Here is an 18829-nt window from a genome sequence, read left to right on the forward strand (position 1 = left end):
CATATTCTGTTTTCTTGGCTTGAACAAGTTTGTAAGCTAAAGACCTCCATCTCTATGAGAAAGTGAATTTACCAACTTTTCTCCCTGTTATATTGCGCATCCATCCATCCATATTTAGAATCTAACAACTATATAAAATAATTAGAAACAATAAAAATCAGCTGCTATACAGACCCATTAAAAAAATAGAATATTACTGAAAAGCCCATTTAGTTCAGGAACTTTATCTCCAGCTGACAGACGCATATATTACCTAACATGATAATGGAAACACAACACTTGAAATTAGAATATTACCCCATAACAATAAAAACTTATTTCAAAAAACACCAATGTTTGCTTAATAAAATAAATCTATGTGTAATAAAGGTTGTTATTTTGCAAAAGCACTTTTAATCTGACAGACGGACCTCTTCTGAACGCATATTCTAATTTATCGAATGACTGTACATCCGTAGTCATAAAAAAAGAAAAAACAAGTTAGATCTCTGGAAATTGGTATGAAAGTGTTTACTTTTGGAGATAAAGGATTCCTCGGCCACAGAGGTCTTGATTTCCTCTAGCGGACACATTTTGCAGGTGCTCCCTGCAGAACCAACCAATTCCAGTCTGTCCTTTGAACGCAGTCAAAAAGGATCAAATAAATCGAGCCGAGGTAAAATAAATGAATCGAGACAGTCGACAGTTCCTTAGGATGAGATCACTAAATAAAACAATGTGGTGGCTGTGAACTAAATTGCCCCCAGCAGGGGTTTTGTCTAGTATTACTGGATCATTTCCAGTTTTTCCTGTAAACGTGTGAATGGCGCAAGATGGCCCACTTTAACCCCACCCACCTGCTGCTGGCTCATTCGGGCCACCAGCAAAAAAAAAAACAGACCGCAGGTAACTGGGGTCCAATATCAGCGGACCCAAACAATGGCTAAATTATGAATGGATATTCATAGAACTCGATTGTTTTCTTGGTTTTTTTGCCATTTCTTTTGGGCATATTCCAAACAAAAATACAATAGGATAAAACACAAATTTCACTCATGAGATGAAAATCTAAATGTCAGTAAAGGTGGCCCACTTTCTGGGTGGGGTGAACATATTTGAAGATTAAAGTCTGGGGTCTGGTGAAGGAGTGTGGAGTTTGGAGAACAAGGTATGTTTCCCACGGACACACCTCAAAGGCGCACATCTTTGACTTTGAGTTCGCTCAATAAATGCTCGGATGCTCGTGTCGAGTGAAAACCATCCTAATAAATCTCCATCGGGCGTTTAGGATGCCGCGTTTCTTTAGGGAGGTTCACTCACTAATATAACTAAATATAACCAAAGCGGAAATGTAAAAAGTTTCAAAAATAAAAGCAGAGTTCAGCTCCAATTTGATTTCAAATCAGCACGCGGGAGGATTTGACTCCTGGTTTTACTGGTTCCCTACGGTGGCCGACAATATATATATATATATATTTGGTTTTTCAAAAGTTTGATAAGAAGGCTAACTTACAAAAATCATGGCCACTGTTTTTGTTTTTAGCACCACTGAGTAAGATAAGAGATGCTGCGACCTCAAACATGCTTAACATTTTTGTGCAGGATTTTATTTTTGAGAGCCGGACCGGAAGTGTTGCTTTGAATTCAACACACTTGACGCAGCTTGTAATTATAATTTTTGAGCACCCCAGTTAGATCGTTTACTCCAGGTGCCTTTCGTGTGGAGGACAGTCTTAGCGTCCTTGGAAGAAGTGTTTAGCAAACTATTCGGGAGGGAAAAGAACGTTCCTTTTTGCTTTTTCTTTTTTTTTTTAAAGTGATATTTCTGACAGGTGAACTCTGTAATTCCATGGATTCTGACAAGTCAGCGACTGCTCCATCCTGGGACAATGAGAAGTCTTCAATGGTCCAGAACCCACCTCCACCTTACTATGATAACCCGGGAGTCGCTCCGCCGGGCCAGGCTTACCCCCCGCAGGTAAGAAAAAAATATATATATATTTATTAAACTTTACGACTTTGTCTAGTTTATTTGTATATTTAAAAAAAAATATTTGTAAAGTATCTTTGCTTTAGTTATTAATTCCTCACACACTTTCTCTGTTTTATTCCTCCTATTTAAGTTTTAGATTTTTTTTTTTTTGTCCTTCTAAATCTCAATTATTATTATTTTTAATTTTAAGAAAAAAATAAATTATCCAAAAACTATAAAGTAAACTTGTTATGTATAATAATCAGTTTAAAAAAACGTTGCTGAATCAAGACCCAGCCTAAATGATGGATTGCTCACTTCTGATGCTTAAGTGAGAATTTACTCTGGCGTAATCGAGACGGTTGGTCTGTGACCAAGAGAAATATACTTTTGGTTTCAGTTCACTTGTAAGGATCAGCCCCTTTCTTAACCGTTTTCATCTCATCTTTCACTGTGGGAAAACAGCAGCATGGCGCCTGTGAATGAACGGGCGTGGCCGTGAATGATGACGCTATGACGTGATCAACCTCAATGAGTAAAATAAGTTTCAGATATTCCATCTATAGAGACTTTTCTTACTCACAGAAGACAATACTACATGTCAAATATGACATAAATGCAACCTTGTATAACAAAACATAAAGGGGTTATGAGCATCTGCTTGTTCTCATCCGGTGATGAAGGTAACAAAAACAAGTGATTATATATATATAAATATATATATATATATACATTTTAAGATCCTTCCTTTTTGAAGGTAAAAATGTGTGCCCGCTCATCGTTTAGTTTGGTGCCTCGCCCAGCTGGGCAAACAGACAACCATGCACACACGCTTGAACAATTTGGAAACGGAACCAAATAATTTAGCAGTCCTGTTTTTTTTTGGACCAAAGGAGGAGAACCCACCCACACGTGGACGGAGAAAACATAGCAAACACGACACAGAATGACGCAGAACTTTGTTGTTCCAAGGCAAAGGTTTGAACCGCTGCCTGCGCAGTGGATGGCAAAGTGATGAAATAAATAATAAAGACAGATGTTTTCTATCTTTCTTAACATCCCACATTGGTTTTTGGTCTCTTTCAGATTGTTAAAAAATTTAAAAAAAATTAAGTGTGCAAAGGTAATGTGATCAGGTTAAAGTTTTTATCCGTTCTGACAATGATTCATTGATTTTTAGTTTAAAATTGAAACTAAAAATCAAGTGAAACTTAGATTTTGGGTTTAATTACTGGTTTCTGATCCAGTTACCCAAACATACACAGACTCTTTATTTATCTACAGTATATTTCAGACATTTATCTTTATAGATAAACTGCAATGTTTTATGTTTTGACTGTTAAGCAAAAAAAAAAAAAAAATTTAAAAAAGGGACTTTTGGCAGCATATAAGATGGAGGAGTTTTTGGTCAACTGAAATAGTCAATGAGTTGTCCAGGTGTCTCCAAATAAGTTCATCCAATTCTCGATCTGCAGCTCTATTTTTAAATTTAGTCTCTGCCATTTGCATACTTCCTTTATTCCCATGTACTTATGCTATTGTGTTATAGGTTAGTTTTTCTTTGTAGAAGGTATCGGAGTAATGTGTAGAAATGATACTGAGTCACAAGTTGGTAACTCATCTTATATGCAAAAAAGGTACAATTGAAACCTCAAAAGACCAAATTTCAGAGGCCCTGTCAAAGTCCTTTAGTTTCAAAATGAGCACAAATCATCATCGTCATCTGACTTGCTGTGGAGTTGATAAGAAGAGTTAACGCCCATATGTGTGTGCTAATCTGTATTATTGCCCAACAGCTTGGCTTTTGCCTGAACAAGATATTTTGTAGTTTGCATGGAAACGTAAGTCTAAACATTGCTATGTTCCTTGACTTACCAGTCCTGAAAAGATGCAGGTTTCACATCTTCTGCTTCTCACTTTTAAATGAGGATTTTCATACTTTCCGACCTTCAGCAACACCTCTTTAAATGTTTGAAGTATTGGAATATTCCAATTAGGTAAAACCACCACAGCCTTCACCTTTTTCCAGTCATGTCTGATCATGTGAATTCCCTACAGATGCTACTGCATTTTTATGACTGTAAAATATTTCTCCCAACTTACTCATAGGGAGGAAAGAAAGTGACATAACAGATTTTTGATGATGTCTTGTGTAAGAGCTTCCTTTGGTTTCTCCTGTGCAATGTTGGAGTTCGGAACGGTTCTGCTGTCCCAATTTTGCATATTCCACGCAAGTCCAGTTTGCAAACCAAATAAAAGGTACATACATATATATATATATACACTGCTCAAAAAAATAAAGGGAACACTTAAACAGGTGTTTAACACTTAAAGTGTTCCCTTTATTTTTTTGAGCAGTGTATATATATATATATATATATATATACAACAGGATTCCAACAAATGATAATGCATGCACTCAATGCCAGTAAGTGGCTCTGACAGGAATGGTGACCTAGGTAAGTGCGCTGTTTGTAACCACATCTCCTCTTCCTCTTTCCCATTCTGCACACAACCAAATGTACACACACACACATCCAACACACCCCACCCAACTTATTGTGCTTCTGATTTTCGTCTTAGGCAATCCTAACGTTGAAAAGCATTTTTTTTTTATTTGTTTGTTTCATTGAACCAACACTTGGTTACAAGAAACTCTGGTTGTTGTGGTATAAAACAGTTCTATACTTTAGAAACCAACACTGGTAGTTGCCTGAAACATAACAATGAAGAAATGTCCCCCTCCATTGTCATCCAGAAATATGATTCAATTGCATTTTATTCTTGCTGCCTTCAGGGTTATGGATACCCCCCGCAGCAAGGCGCCGTGTACAACCAGCAGGCATACTCACCAGGCCAGCAGTACCCGGGGCAGCCGGCCCCCATCGTCATGCAGCCCACCGTGTACGTCACCCAAGGCCCTCTGACCAACCCCGTCAACGACTACCTGGGCTACTCCATCTTCACCATGATCTGCTGCTGCCTGCCGCTTGGAATCGCTGCCCTCATCTACTCCATCTCGGTGAGTTTCTTCCACCTGTAATCGTTTGTTCTCTTTGATCCCTGCACCGCCGGTGAACATGTATCTGATTGTTTCACCCCAGGAAGAGATGAAACGCCAGGCTAGCCCCTGGTTGCATGTTCGTGCAGGCCTGTGTGTGCGCAAGCTGATGTTACTGCACTTGTTCAACCACATTATGGCAACAAAAGCGGGATTAGGAGGAGGATTCATTTTGTCTTGTAGGGTCTTACTTTCAGCTCCACTTTTGTCTTCAACGACAAAAACCGTTGTCTGCTCTAGCAGGGCCAGGTGATTTTTAATTATTTTTTAAAAGGGTATTTATTCAGTTTAGTTCAAACCAGACACCTTTTTAGTGTAAATATTACCAAGCAGAGTCAGGTGGAAAATGGATTGTAAAAAAAAATGCTGTTTTTCACTGTGACTTTTAACTTCACTGCAACCAAATTGGATTTTCAGTTTAACTGCTAACTTAAGTTAATTAAATAGAAACCAAAACGTAAAGACGGTATGAGATTAAATTACTCAATTTACAACACAAGTGATATCTTAAAGCACAGGGCTTTATTATAGAAGTGTCAGAATAAAGACGCCCCTTCTTTTTAAAGAAGTTTTCGAAAACTGTGTAACCTTTCTTTCTTTTCTTTTTTTTGCCAGTTTATGATTTACCACTTTATGTTATGAATTCAAAATGTCCCGTTTTGGAGAAGTAAATGGCATTTACTGGAAGAGGAGTGTGGAAGTGCACTGAAAGCAGAAGGTACAGAACGTGCATGGAGTTCTCCATTGTTGAGTTGACTTCTCCAAGCCATGAAGGCTTCGTGAAAGCTGAGGGTGTGACAAAACTGCGAGTTGAAATATGCTTCAGCCTTGCTAGTTTACTCTACTTCCCCTGCTGCAGCCAGCTGGCCCCACTGTGCATCAACCAAAGGTGGCAGGAGACGTGTTGTTGACAGACTGCTGGGCCGTTCCCTCAGCAGCAGCAGCAGCAGATGACGGTCCACATATAGCACCAGCAAGAATTAATGTCGAGGCTTGGAGCCCCACACTGCGACATAGCGCAGGACTCTCCTCCCGCCCTGGACATTTAAGTGGCTTTAATGTACAAACTGTCCTGCTGGTTTAAAATGCCTGCAGGTCGTTGGGAATATCTGAGGCGCTCTGCGGGAAACTGTGACCTACAACAGTCATTGCCCTCAGGTGGCTACTTTATCAGTGGTATTTAATGAATCATTAACTTAAAGATAAACATAAACTCAGACACCAAAACATTGTGATAAGTAAGATTTTAACTTGTTTCAGCTGGAGACACTCCTGTTAAAAGTGGATTCTGAAAATGTCGACACGTATGTGACTTAGAAAAAAATACGGCTTTTTCATGTTTGTTAAAATTTTCGCCATTTTGTGACGGTTTAATATGAGAAAGACAATCTCCCTTGCCTTTACCTCGTACTCCTACTGAGATCTGCAGGAATGCATCGATCAGTCAGAAACAACCAATCACAGCCCGGAGGAGGGACTTAGTGCAGTCAATCATTCTTGTGTATGCTGCTCTCAACATGTTTAAACATAAAAAGTATATCTGACTCAGTAATTGATTAACAAATCAATAACGGCACACACGAGAATAGCTTGTAGCAACATTAATTAGCTTAACATGACTGGGCTATTACTAGCAACTAGCATGTTAAACAATTCCAAGCGACACATAAATATTAATATAACACCCTACATGAACCATTAGCAAAACTTTATAAATATTTTGGACTGTTTCTTCACTGTTGAGCCAATACTCACTTACTGACGACCCAAAATAGCAATCACTGAACCAACAACGGTCAGCTCTCGACCAGACTTCACCACAGTAACGCTTGACTGACAAGGATGGCTGTCAAACAACATAGCTGGAACGGTTCTAACTCTTAATCACAAAGTTGGGTGATTCTGGCTCTCTTGTGTTGATTTGGTGATGATGGAGTGTTTTCTTTAGGGGGAAAAAAAACCCGTAACAAAGCAAAATCCAACATAAGTCTACAAGTCTCATTCCCATTTAGCTTGTTTGAGTGAAGCCCTGTGGAAATACCCATCATGGCTTTTGTGTTGCTGCGTTCAGTCGACATTCCTCAGCGTCGAACGTTTGCTGAGATGCGTTGAGAGTAAGCCCCGAGATGTCTAGAAAAAAATTGTTGAGTCGCTTCTCAATTTGAATTCTTCCTTTTCGGGAGAGAATTTGCTAAAGCTATGCAGAGACTCTCAGCTGTTTGGGCCTTTTTTTTCCACATGAGAAGTCTCAACAACCTTCAAGGTTGGCTTTCCTTCCTCGATAGATAAGGGCTTTTTAGTTTTACTGTCCCAAAGCAGACAATAAAAGATAACGTCGCCCCGCCTGCTCCAGGTTGCAAACACAAAAAAGGTTCATCTGAACCTTAACTCTGAACAGCCCACGACGTATCACTCAGATTAAACTTTTAACCACCAATGAATGGAGTTGTGTTGATGTGATCACATTCCTCCACAATGACCTTGTTGCTGGTTAAAGAACATTACTAAGGGAGCAAATAATCTTCGACACAGAGGCACCAGTTCTCCTTTCTTCCTTGACAAAGAAAGGGAATTGACCAATCCTTGTAAAATAACACACTTCCTGTTCCCATGGTTGCCTTTAGACAAAGACCAGAGGTTTTTGCTCACACAGTGTTGACTCAGGTGACCTGCTTTATAACTGGACATCGTACAGTTTTTATGCCGTCCTAAAAGAATGTGCAGTATAAAGAAAATCTTTGTTTCGACTCTAGCAGTCGAGCATTCGTTTCAGAAAACCTTTGGAAATATCGGCCGAAGTAAGAGTTTGGTTTTGCTACAAGAAAAAAATTTTTTGTCATTTAAAATTACTGTGAAATCAATTTTAAATCACTTTAGAAATGGATCATCTTTAGATCAAAATGACATGCATGGTTTTTACATTTGCTGATCTACTTACCTGTGACTTGTTGAATAACAACAAGATAAAATCTTATCTTCCAAGCAAGCTCCTACCTTTGCTGACATCACACAAGGCTACTGATTAGAGTTCATTGGTGGTTTTTCTTGCTCTTTTTCCCCCTTTATTTGAACATCTGTGAATTAAGTAGGAAATTTCTCCAGCATACGGCGAAATTATGATGGAAGTTTATGTCACGGGCTTTCATTTCCAGAGATCCAGGCAGCTCGGAAGTAGAAAACACTGTTGCCGTGCACTGCATCAGCAAACGATTTGTCCTTTTGTAACTCAAACAAAGTGCATCATCTGGTCTCTCTCAGAGTAATGGGGTAATTGGTAATGGCATAATGATGTTTATTGCATCTCTTCTGGGATCTGCAGTGTTATCATCTTACCAGAAGAGCAGCGAGACAGGAAATGTTTTCCTTTCCACAACAATACTTGCAGGAAGAGAGGCCGCTGGAATGCTGTTCGGAATGGAAAAAACTGGAGTTTGTTCGAAATGAACAGCATTTCGAAGAAACCGCGTTTGCTTTCAGGACCCTAAAAAAAACTTTATTCTCCTGCGTGTCCTACGGAAGAGTTTCCTGCTTTGGTTTATGCATTCTCCTAGGCGTCGCTTCGTAGTGGCTCTGCGTGATGAATATGTTGTTTAGGGTTGATATATACTGCCTTGCAAAAGTATTCAGAAACACTTGAACTTTTCTCCATTTTTTGTCACATTACTGCCGCAAACCTCAATGTAGTTTCATGTGATCTTTTGTGAGAATCTCTAGTTGTGGTGTGCGACACAAATCTAGCCGGGGAAAGAGTAGCAAGAAGAAAGCCATCACAGATAAAAAAAATATAAAATATAAAAAAGTCGTCAGATGTCTTGATTGCCCATTGACGCAGTTCATCTAGTGGCCACGGAAAATATGTTGAAGAAGGAGCAAAGACCAAAACTGAGATTTAGAAACATGCAAAGGCATGTCTGAGGGAGAAACTAGCGTAGCAAGTTAGCCTGATGGGAGGATGGATGCAAAAGACTTCAGGCTGAAGTAGAGATCCACCTTTTAGCACAATAATAATGCAGTCAGAGCTGGTATCAGTTGGTTTAAACTTTTTCAAATTGTTGTGTTTATTAAACAGTCCCATATTACTGAAAAAGATGGAGGAGCCGCCAGCGCAGAAAGTTAATCACATGAAGAGCTACTTGTCGGCTAAGACTTAATCATTTATGATCTGTTTACATTCAATTGTGAAGACGCTGTAAACACAACGTGGTTTGGGATTCGACCGTTAGGGTTTTTTCCTTATTAGGACTCGCGTCTGAGGGCTGAGATAGCAGCAGGCGGAGACGGCAACAGGATGCTGCAAAACAAACTTCTTAATTCCACTGAACCCACGGCCATCGGGAAAACGTCCTGAGTGGTTTTGACTCGAGTTGGCTCCTTTTTTTTTTTTTTTTTTTTTCATGCAAAGACAGTACAGTTGTTTTACACCGGAAAAGGAAAATAATGGCAGAAATGTTGGAGGTGGACAAAATCTGCTGCAAATCAAGTTCAAATTAACTTTATCTTTTTTGTACTGTTTTGAACAAGTCTGATCTCAGATTCGGGTCAACGCAGTTTGTGCGGAACGTCAAGACAAGCAGCGTTTTGTTGGGAATCTGAGCTTACCACAAGCCGCTCTCCGCCTTTTGTGTTAGCGCCATGAAAGGGTTGCTTTCTTCCTCTTCAAATCAGCCTTTTATTACTGCATCAAACCATTTTGGGTCAACTGTCATTGCGTGCGAGGGAGAGGGTGTTTTTGGCCAGGCGAGAAACTCCAGCCTGGGATCATTTCCTCTTGTCGGTCTCAATGTGCAACCCGTGGTTTCACTCTTGGTGAACATTTGGGAAATGCAGCCCTCCTTTAAACTTACTGTTGGCAATTGCTCAAGAATTTCAACATTTGCAGTATGTTTCTTTATCATGAGCGTTTTTTGGGGGGATTGGGTTTTCTAGAATGCAGATGTAAAGATTGAGTTTTGCAGTCTGGTAAAATGAGGCTTGAATAACCTGTTCATCTGGGTTTTTTAAATCAACTGTTCATTCTGTCTTTCAGTGTTTTTGAATATGTTTGAATAAACAAACTCAGTTATTGTACATGGTTGAACAAGTGTGCTTTTCCCTCTCAGCACTCCAGGCTGTTACTCACAAATTACCAAAACGCACAATGGGGAATTTTATCTACAATCTTGACTACGTGTGGCACCTTTCAGTTCTCTCCCTCCCCCTCCAGCCTCTACTGGTTTTTCATACGTTACTGAGCTTGCTTGAAAATGACAAAGCAATATTCTTTTACAGCCAATATAAAGTTAGACAAGCTGTAGGTCTCTCCCCCTGACGGTAAGCATAATAAAAACCTGATATAAAAGTTGATGAGCGAAGGTTCTTTTATGTTTTTCATGATATTAAAGTTTTTCTTTCCTCTCCATTTTGTCATATGACAAACCTGAAAAATGCACTCCTATCATAAAAACCCAGCAGAGAGGTCAGGGAGGGACTTTAAAACTTTAAAAACAGGGTTCGATTACACTGCTCAGGCCATCATTTCAACGTGGAAAGAGTATGGCACAAGAGCAAACCTACCAAACGGTGGCTGCCACACCTCGGGTAGACTGGATAAATATGAGCTGTTTTGTTGGAAGGCTTTTAAAAAAAAGAAGACATTGTAAAGTTCTGTTTACGTGTAGGGAACAATAGACGCTCGGAAAAAGACTTGTTCAAATAAGACCACAACTAAACGTGTTTTACCACAAGTGAAAAAAGCTACACACGTCGTTCCTACTGTGAAATATGTTGATGAGAACTCTGTTTTTGTGGGCTGCAGGGTGGGGGGCGGGGGTTCAATGTTGTTTCAGGACTGACTTTCTGAAACAACAAAGTCAAGCTAATTTGTTAGTAAGTGGGGAAAATAACCTTCCCTATATGTAGTAAGGTTAAAGGAGACTCTTGGAAATTCCAAATAATGGTCAAAATGAGTAAAAAAAAAAGAAACAATTGAGAAAAAAAATCCCACTGAATGTAGCCATCCGAATGCAGCGTCCTGTTTCCTTCTGAGAACAGGACGCTCGAAGCTCATATCTTTCTGTCTTATTCAGATTTCTGTTTTACGCATTTTTTTCCAACCCTCTTTTTTTAAAATTATTTTTATTCATTTCTTTATTTTAAACGAGGAGATTGAAAGCAGTGAGGCACATTGCAAAGACATGGATGAGTAGACCTTCCCTCGCCTTGACTCACATGGCCGAGCCACTTGTGAAATCTGATTTTCTTTTTGCACTCGGTCCTCTTTCATTTGTTTACATCTCTCGTAATGGGCCTTCCAGTCAGGCCGGCCTCTGCAGACCGAGAGAACAATGGCAGGAGCAGCATTATCGTGGAGGCGTTTAAAACTCAATTTAATAATGGAGCTGCAATCAGACCCAATGGCTGAGCGAGCGTTTTTGTTTTTGTTTTGTTTGAACACCACATCCGTTCAGCATGGTTCTTTCAGACTGTGGGAGTGGGTTAGAGTTGGGTGAATAGCTCTGTGGATGCATCCTTACCACCTCATAACATTCCTCCAAATTCAAGGCCAGCAGCGTGGCAGCTTTAGCTGGGTATTCATAGAAAGACATCCACCCTGAAGCTAAATGGCATGAATGTTGTCTTTGTTCTGTTAACTAGAAGAAAACAGTCTCAGGCAAAAGAATGTATCCGATAGAGTTCTGTGGAAAGCTTCCTTCACTCCCACACTCCCTCACAGATTCCTTCTGGGACTGTTTTTTTTGCTTTTTTTTTTTTTTTTGGCCGCACTTACATGTTTTAACTCATCAAACTGATTCAAATCATATCAAAGATAACCAGAGTACATCAAAAAGGAGTTTATTTATCAAGAATGAAATCCGTCCACACCAACCTGGACCTATGGGAGAAAAGTGAACATAATGATTGTGACGTTAAGGAGTTGCGATGACTAGCAATGAGTCACTGACGCTGGCCATGGGGGGATTTTGGCCATTTTGATCACAACTGTTTCAAAACCTTATAAATCTGGATTGATAGATATCAGTGAGTTTGTTTCTTAGTTGTTAATTTCTGTAGATCGGGCTGTGATCTGTTCCTTTTTTTTTTTTTTTAACTCTTTTAGGCGACTTCATGACTCTCTCAGTGATCAGGATTGGATGTTTGGATGCTGCTTCTGAAATTAAACTCCAATTTTCAAACACTTTGGTTATTCACCTGTATTTTACGGCTTAACAAAAGAAGGGATTACTTCCTCACACTTGGATAGCGCTCCCTCCTGAGAAGTTAAGCCATTTAGTGTATTTTTTATTTTATTCAGGTTGTTTTTATCTCAACACTTTTTGACGACTTGACGGAAAGGTCATAAATTTACGCAGCTGCACGTAAACCTTAATGTGTACTGAATTTTCCCACCCTGAGCAAATAGTTGAACATTAACATGTCTTTAGATGCCAGCTGGGAGAAATGAAATCACTCTAATGGTCAAGCAGCCTTTATGGTGGCTGCAGAGGGACATAACTCTGACCGGCTCGGCCACGTTTACTGTAAACGGGACGCTACTTCCTGGATTCAATCTTTCTTTGATCAACCTACATGCATTTTCACATGAACCTCAAAGGAGATTCAAACTCTTGCGGGTTTTTGAAGTTTTTTTATGCTCATGCACTGTAACATTGTAGCAGTGCAGCTGGTTGCGTTTGGCTTCATATCACTTTAAGATGAGATCCAAGTGACTGCACTGCAAAAACAAAAAAATCTTACCAGGTATTTTTTTTTTTGTTTAGTTTCCAGTGCAAATATCCTAGCACACTTGAAATAAGACGAAACTAAATTACAAGTAACTTTTAATTAGGATAAAAGAGCTTGATTTAAATCAATAATTCCTTAGTATTGATGAAAAAGTTCAATTTACGGATTATTTCACCTGTAACGACATTTTTCCTGTTATAAGTGATGTCATATTTCATATCTGCACTAAAAACTAGACTAAAATTACTTGGTATGATTTTGTGTTTTTGCAGTGAATTACTGAAGTCCAGAATGCTTATATTTGTGTAAATGGTGACCTTTCAGTCTTGACTTTCATTTTTCTCTTCTTTTTTTCGCTTAGAACATGCAAGATTACATAGACGCTTTGCGAGAGAGACGACCTCGCCAAGCTTTTGTGTTTTGTTCTGCTTTAGTTCGTCTCCACGTAATCATACATTGTACCCACATTAAACAGCTGCCTAAGCTCATCCACGGTGGCCCCGTTCTCTATCAGGCAATGGAGAAGAATGCAGACTCGGACCGAGCAGATCATTGGAAGGGGGCTTACGGTATTTACAGCACTTGAGCAAACACAGCCTAATCCACGCGAGACGAGTGCAGAGGCAGGAGAGTGACGAGTGCTGCAGAAGCATCCCAGGAACGAGGCTTGCAGGAGACAGGAAGTCGCAGTCAGGCTGGAGCATAAGCCGACCGCCGAGGAGCACAACACGATAAAGTCAGAACAAAGCTGATGATCTGTTGTAAGCAAAACCCAAAACGTCGGCTGCTTGTTCTCATTGTGGTGCACTGTGTGCTGTACGCAGAAAATGTGCAGTGCAAAACTAAGAGTGTAAGAACACTGGACCCACCATGATGGTGGAAAACTAGAGCTACAGCCGCCCCGGGGCGTTCTGCCGTACACCAGCGCCACCGGGCCGTCTGACCGCCACCAGCTGGCAAGAACACAACAACATGGGCGGACGGAGAGGGAATCGAACCGGCAACCCACCAACTGGGGGAACAAACTCCTACCACCGTCTCCACAAGACCAAAAAATAACGTCTTTCAGTCAGAATGTTCCCAGATGAGAAATACTTGGCTGTAACTGTTTTAAAAACATCTTGCCAACAATCATCAGAGAACGTACAATGAAAGAACAAATGCTTTCAATATCATTATTAAAGACAGTTGGTTTTGAACCTAAAAATTCAATAAGAAAAAAAAAACCCTCAAAACTTTGAAAAGAAACTTCGAAGCTTGTTATAGATTTTGAAAAGTCTTCTCAGGATGTAGTTTGCTATTCACACAGACAGTTTACATTTTGAAATTGATTTCAGGATGACCTCACTCTAGCCTGAAAAAAAAAGAACATTTCAAATCCATCAATAAAACCAGTGGCATTGATGCCCATGGTGGGCATGTTCGTGCATCTGTGTGTGTGTAAACCCTTCATTGGAACTCCAAGTGACAGAATTACACTGCGTGTTAAGTGGAGGCGTGTGTGAGGGTGTGTGTGCGTGTGGAGTGGGAAACCCTGCTTGTTTTTGTTCCTTTATACACACTACTGGAATACACACAACAAACTTTTCATTTTCAGTTCTGTAAGGAGCGAGATGAATCGCTCCTTATTTAAGAAAAACCAACAAATATGCTGTAGTTGGAACAAAAATATATCATAAAAAACAAAAGTGCCTAAAACTGCTGTACCAGTCAAATCTGTGGGTTCTCCTACAGATGTGTGCTGGGGCAGAGCTGCAGATGTTTACAGTACAAACATCACATGCCTGTAATGTACTGTAAACAGCTGCACACTGTACAATTACAATTTTTACTTACCATTTAAGTTGCTATATTTTTCCCATTAGGAGTGTAAGTGCTGCGACCTGTTAACTCCCCCCCTCCCACATGAGCATCCATTTAATTATACACCTTTGCGATCGTGAAGCCTGAAGATAAAAACATGCGGGTTCGGTGTTTGTTTTCCTTTGACTGTTTTGTAGTTGCGTTCGTTGTAAGCCGACTGATGGTAACTGGATGCTAACTGCTGATTAGCATCGTTTACATACCAAACTCTGGGTTTTCTCATGGTCAACGTTTGTCCTCCTTCCTCTTGCACTTCTCCAGGTTGGTGTGTAGTTTCAGTGGCTGCAGTACATAGATGTTGAGGATTTCAGGTGTTTTTAATTCGTCACCTATACTCTGCTGAGAAGCATGAATCAAGGTTGAGATTTTTCCCCGGATAGGCTTATCGTGTGTGTGTCTCCTGTCCAGGCAGCCGAGGCAAACACTGCGGTGGGTCTGGTTCCCTTGCAGTGTTGGTAAAAAATGTTCTCTATTAAAAAAACAGGGGGAGAGGGGGATGAGATGTTCCTCTTGTTGCACCATTAAACTCACTGACTGGATAAAGCGGCAGTTTAATATTCTTCCTTCATATGCCGTAGAAATGAGATTTACTTTCAAACTCCGATTGTATGTGCCCGTTTTATTTTATTCAATATTTTCTTGTTGTGTTTTTTTTTTTTTTTGCCTCCAGGCCCGTGAAGCCAACCACACCGGTGACCGAATGTCTGCAGAGAGGAACAGCAGGACCGCCAAGACGCTGAACCACGTGGCTCTGGGGCTCGGGCTCGGATCCCTCGTCCTTTGCATCATTTACATTGTGGTAGTTGTCGTCATGGCTTCCGCACGCTAGCGTCTCTATTTCATACCTTTACTGCGCATGCCTCTGTTACGTAACGAGAAGCTGCCCTGCGGTTGCATTATCGAATAATTGTGTTAAAGAGAATGTAACCAGTGTGAATTTTTTTCCATCGTTGTTTTGTAATCAAAGTGATTAAGGACCTGCTACTCGTCTGACAGTTTTATTTTTGTATAAAATGATTTTTTTATTATGATTATTATTATTTCAGACAAAGTGGGACAATCAGTCTCTCACAAAATCAGCATAAATTTAGAAAAAGTGGAGCTGCTGTAGCGGACGCAGCTTCCTCTATTGGCTCTGACTCGATCTGATTAAACCGAATTAAACCGAACCGTTCCGACTATTTGGCAATGATTTTATTTTCCCTTTTTCTACTCTTTCCAGACCATGCTTAAAGGGCTTTGTTTCTCAATAAAGAACACCTTTATAAATAAAAGCGCAACGTAAATCATTTTGAGTCCTTCTCTTTCCGTTTTGCTTATCCAACTGCAATAAAAAAAAGAGAACAATTGTCCATTTAAGACGTGAGTTTGATGTAAATTTAAAGTTGAAGCATTTCTGATCTTGTCCTCCGACGTCTTCTTGCTTTTAAAGGGAGATTAATGCTTTTTTTTTTTTTTTTTTTTACCCCTAATACTGCAACAAAAGACAAACATTGATTTTTATTTTCCCTCATTAGACATGAACAGACAACATTAAATGCAAAGAGAACAAGACATGACTCAAGTCTCCAAGATGTCTGCAGAGGCCTGAGAACGTCCATGGATTCCTTTTCACACGCCGAGCCTGTTACAGTAAACGTTTTTGTCTCCACTTGCCCTGCCCTCGCTTCCTCCATTCACTCCTTCATCACACGAGTTCATGTCCAAACTGATGTTTCAATAAACTTCTGCAATTGCTGTTCAGCTGTTCCTTTTTTTTTTATTGCCTTCTTCAATTTTAAGTCCTTGTGCAATACAGTGGAACCATTTCTCTCCACCATTGCCATTACTTAGTTCCATTTTCTCAAATCTGTTCCTTTTTGAGACCGTGGGATTCCTTGTCATCGCCTCGGATTTTTCTCGAAGATGGCTTAGGAATAACAACGGAAAGCCTGAGAGAGAAATGTACAGATATAGAGACTTGCAAAAGTATTCAGTTATAGTTGGGTTTTTTTGCCATATTCCATACTCAATGGATTTTCTTTTAATTTTATGTGTTACACCCCCCCAAAGCCCCGTCCCCAACTCCTCTCGATACTTTGCAGATCCACATCCAGAGACTGACATTATTGCACATTATTTTTATTTTATTTCATCTGTAAAACCGTCTAAAATTAGTCAAACTGGATGGAAGTAACTGATGAATGTCAATTTTCAAGTCTTGTCACAGAGTCTCAGTTGTGTTTGCGTTTGGCTTCATAACATTGACCAAAAATTTTAAAGACCTGAGAAATATTTTTAAGTATAAAAGGGAAATAAAAGCTATTCCTAGCTTCTTTTATATATATATATATTTTCATGCCATATTTGAATCAAACTTCAACAACCGAGAGAAACTGGCCATATTTTTTTCATTCTTTTATTTTTAGTCAGTGAACTAAATATTCTCTTAAATTTCCATAAATATTGAACCAAAATGTTTGCGTTGTCTTGTCATAAAAGCTTGGCATTATTCTAAATCCGAGGTTTCTTTTTAGATGTATGTTTCAGTTCTTTAACTATAAAACATAATAAATAAGGTTTTATGAAAATATGAGCAAAAATTGCTCTTTGTAACGTAGAGGTCAGCGACCCCTGGTCTAAACTACCCCACTGTATGTTTGAGTCCTGCTGGAAGGAACAGCTATGCCTCGATGTGTCTCAAATGTTTCTGCATGGTGACTTTGGTATTTAACTCCAGTTAAACTCTGACTGACCTGCTGAAGAAAAGCTCAGCAAAAACATGCTGGTGGCAGCAGACAGACCGTCCACTTCCTCAGTGGGCTTAGTTTAACGTGGACATTCTTGGAGCGATCAAAGCCAACGGTGCAACATCACTAAATATCCAGGAAAAGTCTTTATAAATAAGGGAAATCATTCATTGCAAAACTACCAGTGTTCATGTGTGTTTTAGCACAGACGTCTGCCTGCATCAGCACAGGATCTCAGAGCAAAGAAGTACAGTGAAGTGATAGAAATCGGTATGTGGCCTCCCTCTGCTAAATCAAAAAATGTTTAGCTCTGAAGAAAAGATGGAGAGATTAAAATAAGGCAATAAAATTGACCCTTCAGAAGCTCTGTCATCTTAAAGGGCTGACTGAAGATTTTGATTCTGGCTCTTGTCTGTGGCAGTAAGACTTTCCCGTCTTGGTCTGTGAGAAACGGTTCAAGTTTGTAGTGCTCTGTATTTTTTAGCGGCTTTATTTGCGTCCCTTCTCTCATAATGCTGCCACCGTGTCTCACTGGGGTGACGGCTGTGGTGTTCTGGGTGATTTTCTGTGTAGGGCAGATTTAGTCTTTGTAGTTATGGTTGAAAGAGGTTAAGTACAAATGCAAGCCGCACTGTGTAGATTTGTAATAGTAAAACGTTTTCCTTCCGCTCCGCGTTGGACCGTCCACACAGCACCGCATTACGGAGGTTTGCGATTTTAATGTGGTCAAATGAGAAGGGGGGAAAAAATTAGAAAGGTATGAATACTTTTTAGTATACTTTAGTGTAACAGTTCTGTTCAGGTTGGATGTCTTGACCTGATCTGCCTGATCTACTGAAGAGCTGTGGTTGTGAATGTCTGACACCTCTGACACCACAGGTATCAAGTTTCTGCAAAAACCCTCCAAATGCAAGATCACTGACATGTGTATGGGTGCACTCAGCTTTTTTTTTTTTTCCGGGATGGTTGTGGTGGGCCCCTCACACACACACACACACATGCGCACCCCTCCCCACGCCTGCACGCACACACATTCTGTAAAAGTGGAGCACTGCTAAAGAAGACGGTCTCAGTACTTCTCACTTTCTCTTTAAGAAATGTTTTTGACACGGTATTCAAGCAGGTATTTTTCTGAAAGTAAACAACTAAGTGTGTTAACAGTGGTTTAAAAAATATACTCTTGATCTTTATCTTAATTTTACTTTCATTTCAGATTTTTTTAAATTTTTATTTCTTTGGCGTAAACAGGTTGTGAGTTTAAGAAATCTCCTCAGGGTTATGATATCATGCAGGCATTCACTTCCACTTTTGAACTCCCAGAGTGAATTCAAAAGTGTTCAACAAGTCTAAATGGGTTTTAGATGTATGTGTGTGCGTGGGGGTGTGTCGGGGTGTGTGTGTGCGTGTGTCAGGGTGTGTGTGTGTGTGTGTGTGTGTGCGTGGTCGGGAGTGTATTAGCTTAGTTCCGGCGGTTTTGTGACTGCAGTCACAGCGGATGCTGTG

At 39.9% G+C, this 18829-nt stretch overlaps 1 protein-coding gene across 2 annotated transcripts; it reads left to right on the plus strand.

Moving 5' to 3' along the window:
• The first annotated feature begins 1657 nt into the window (after nt 1-1657).
• On the plus strand, nt 1658-16340 carry LOC114141584 (proline-rich transmembrane protein 1-like). Of its 2 annotated transcripts, XM_028012201.1 has the most exons (4): nt 1658-1957; nt 4749-4973; nt 15268-15396; nt 16115-16340. In XM_028012201.1, exons 1-4 carry the CDS (start codon nt 1829-1831, stop codon nt 16118-16120), a joined length of 489 nt encoding a protein of 162 aa, XP_027868002.1. In that variant the 5' UTR covers nt 1658-1828; the 3' UTR covers nt 16121-16340. The 2 variants fall into 2 exon arrangements, with proteins under 2 accessions (XP_027868002.1, XP_027868001.1); XM_028012200.1 differs by lacking the exon at nt 16115-16340 and having other exon boundaries at nt 15268-15936.
• Nucleotides 16341-18829: the final 2489 nt, after the last annotated feature.

The sequence above is a fragment of the Xiphophorus couchianus genome, chromosome 3 (genome assembly GCF_001444195.1).
Source record: "Xiphophorus couchianus chromosome 3, X_couchianus-1.0, whole genome shotgun sequence".
Taxonomy (NCBI): domain Eukaryota; kingdom Metazoa; phylum Chordata; class Actinopteri; order Cyprinodontiformes; family Poeciliidae; genus Xiphophorus; species Xiphophorus couchianus.

Coding starts and splice junctions, on each gene's coding strand:
- LOC114141584 (XM_028012200.1), top strand. CDS start 1,829: ATGGATTCTGACAAGTCAGCGACTGCTCCATCCTGGGACAATGAGAAG. Junction 1,958..4,748: donor GCCAGGCTTACCCCCCGCAG/GTAAGAAAAAAA, acceptor TGCTGCCTTCAG/GGTTATGGATACCCCCCGCA. Junction 4,974..15,267: donor CCCTCATCTACTCCATCTCG/GTGAGTTTCTTC, acceptor TTTTGCCTCCAG/GCCCGTGAAGCCAACCACAC.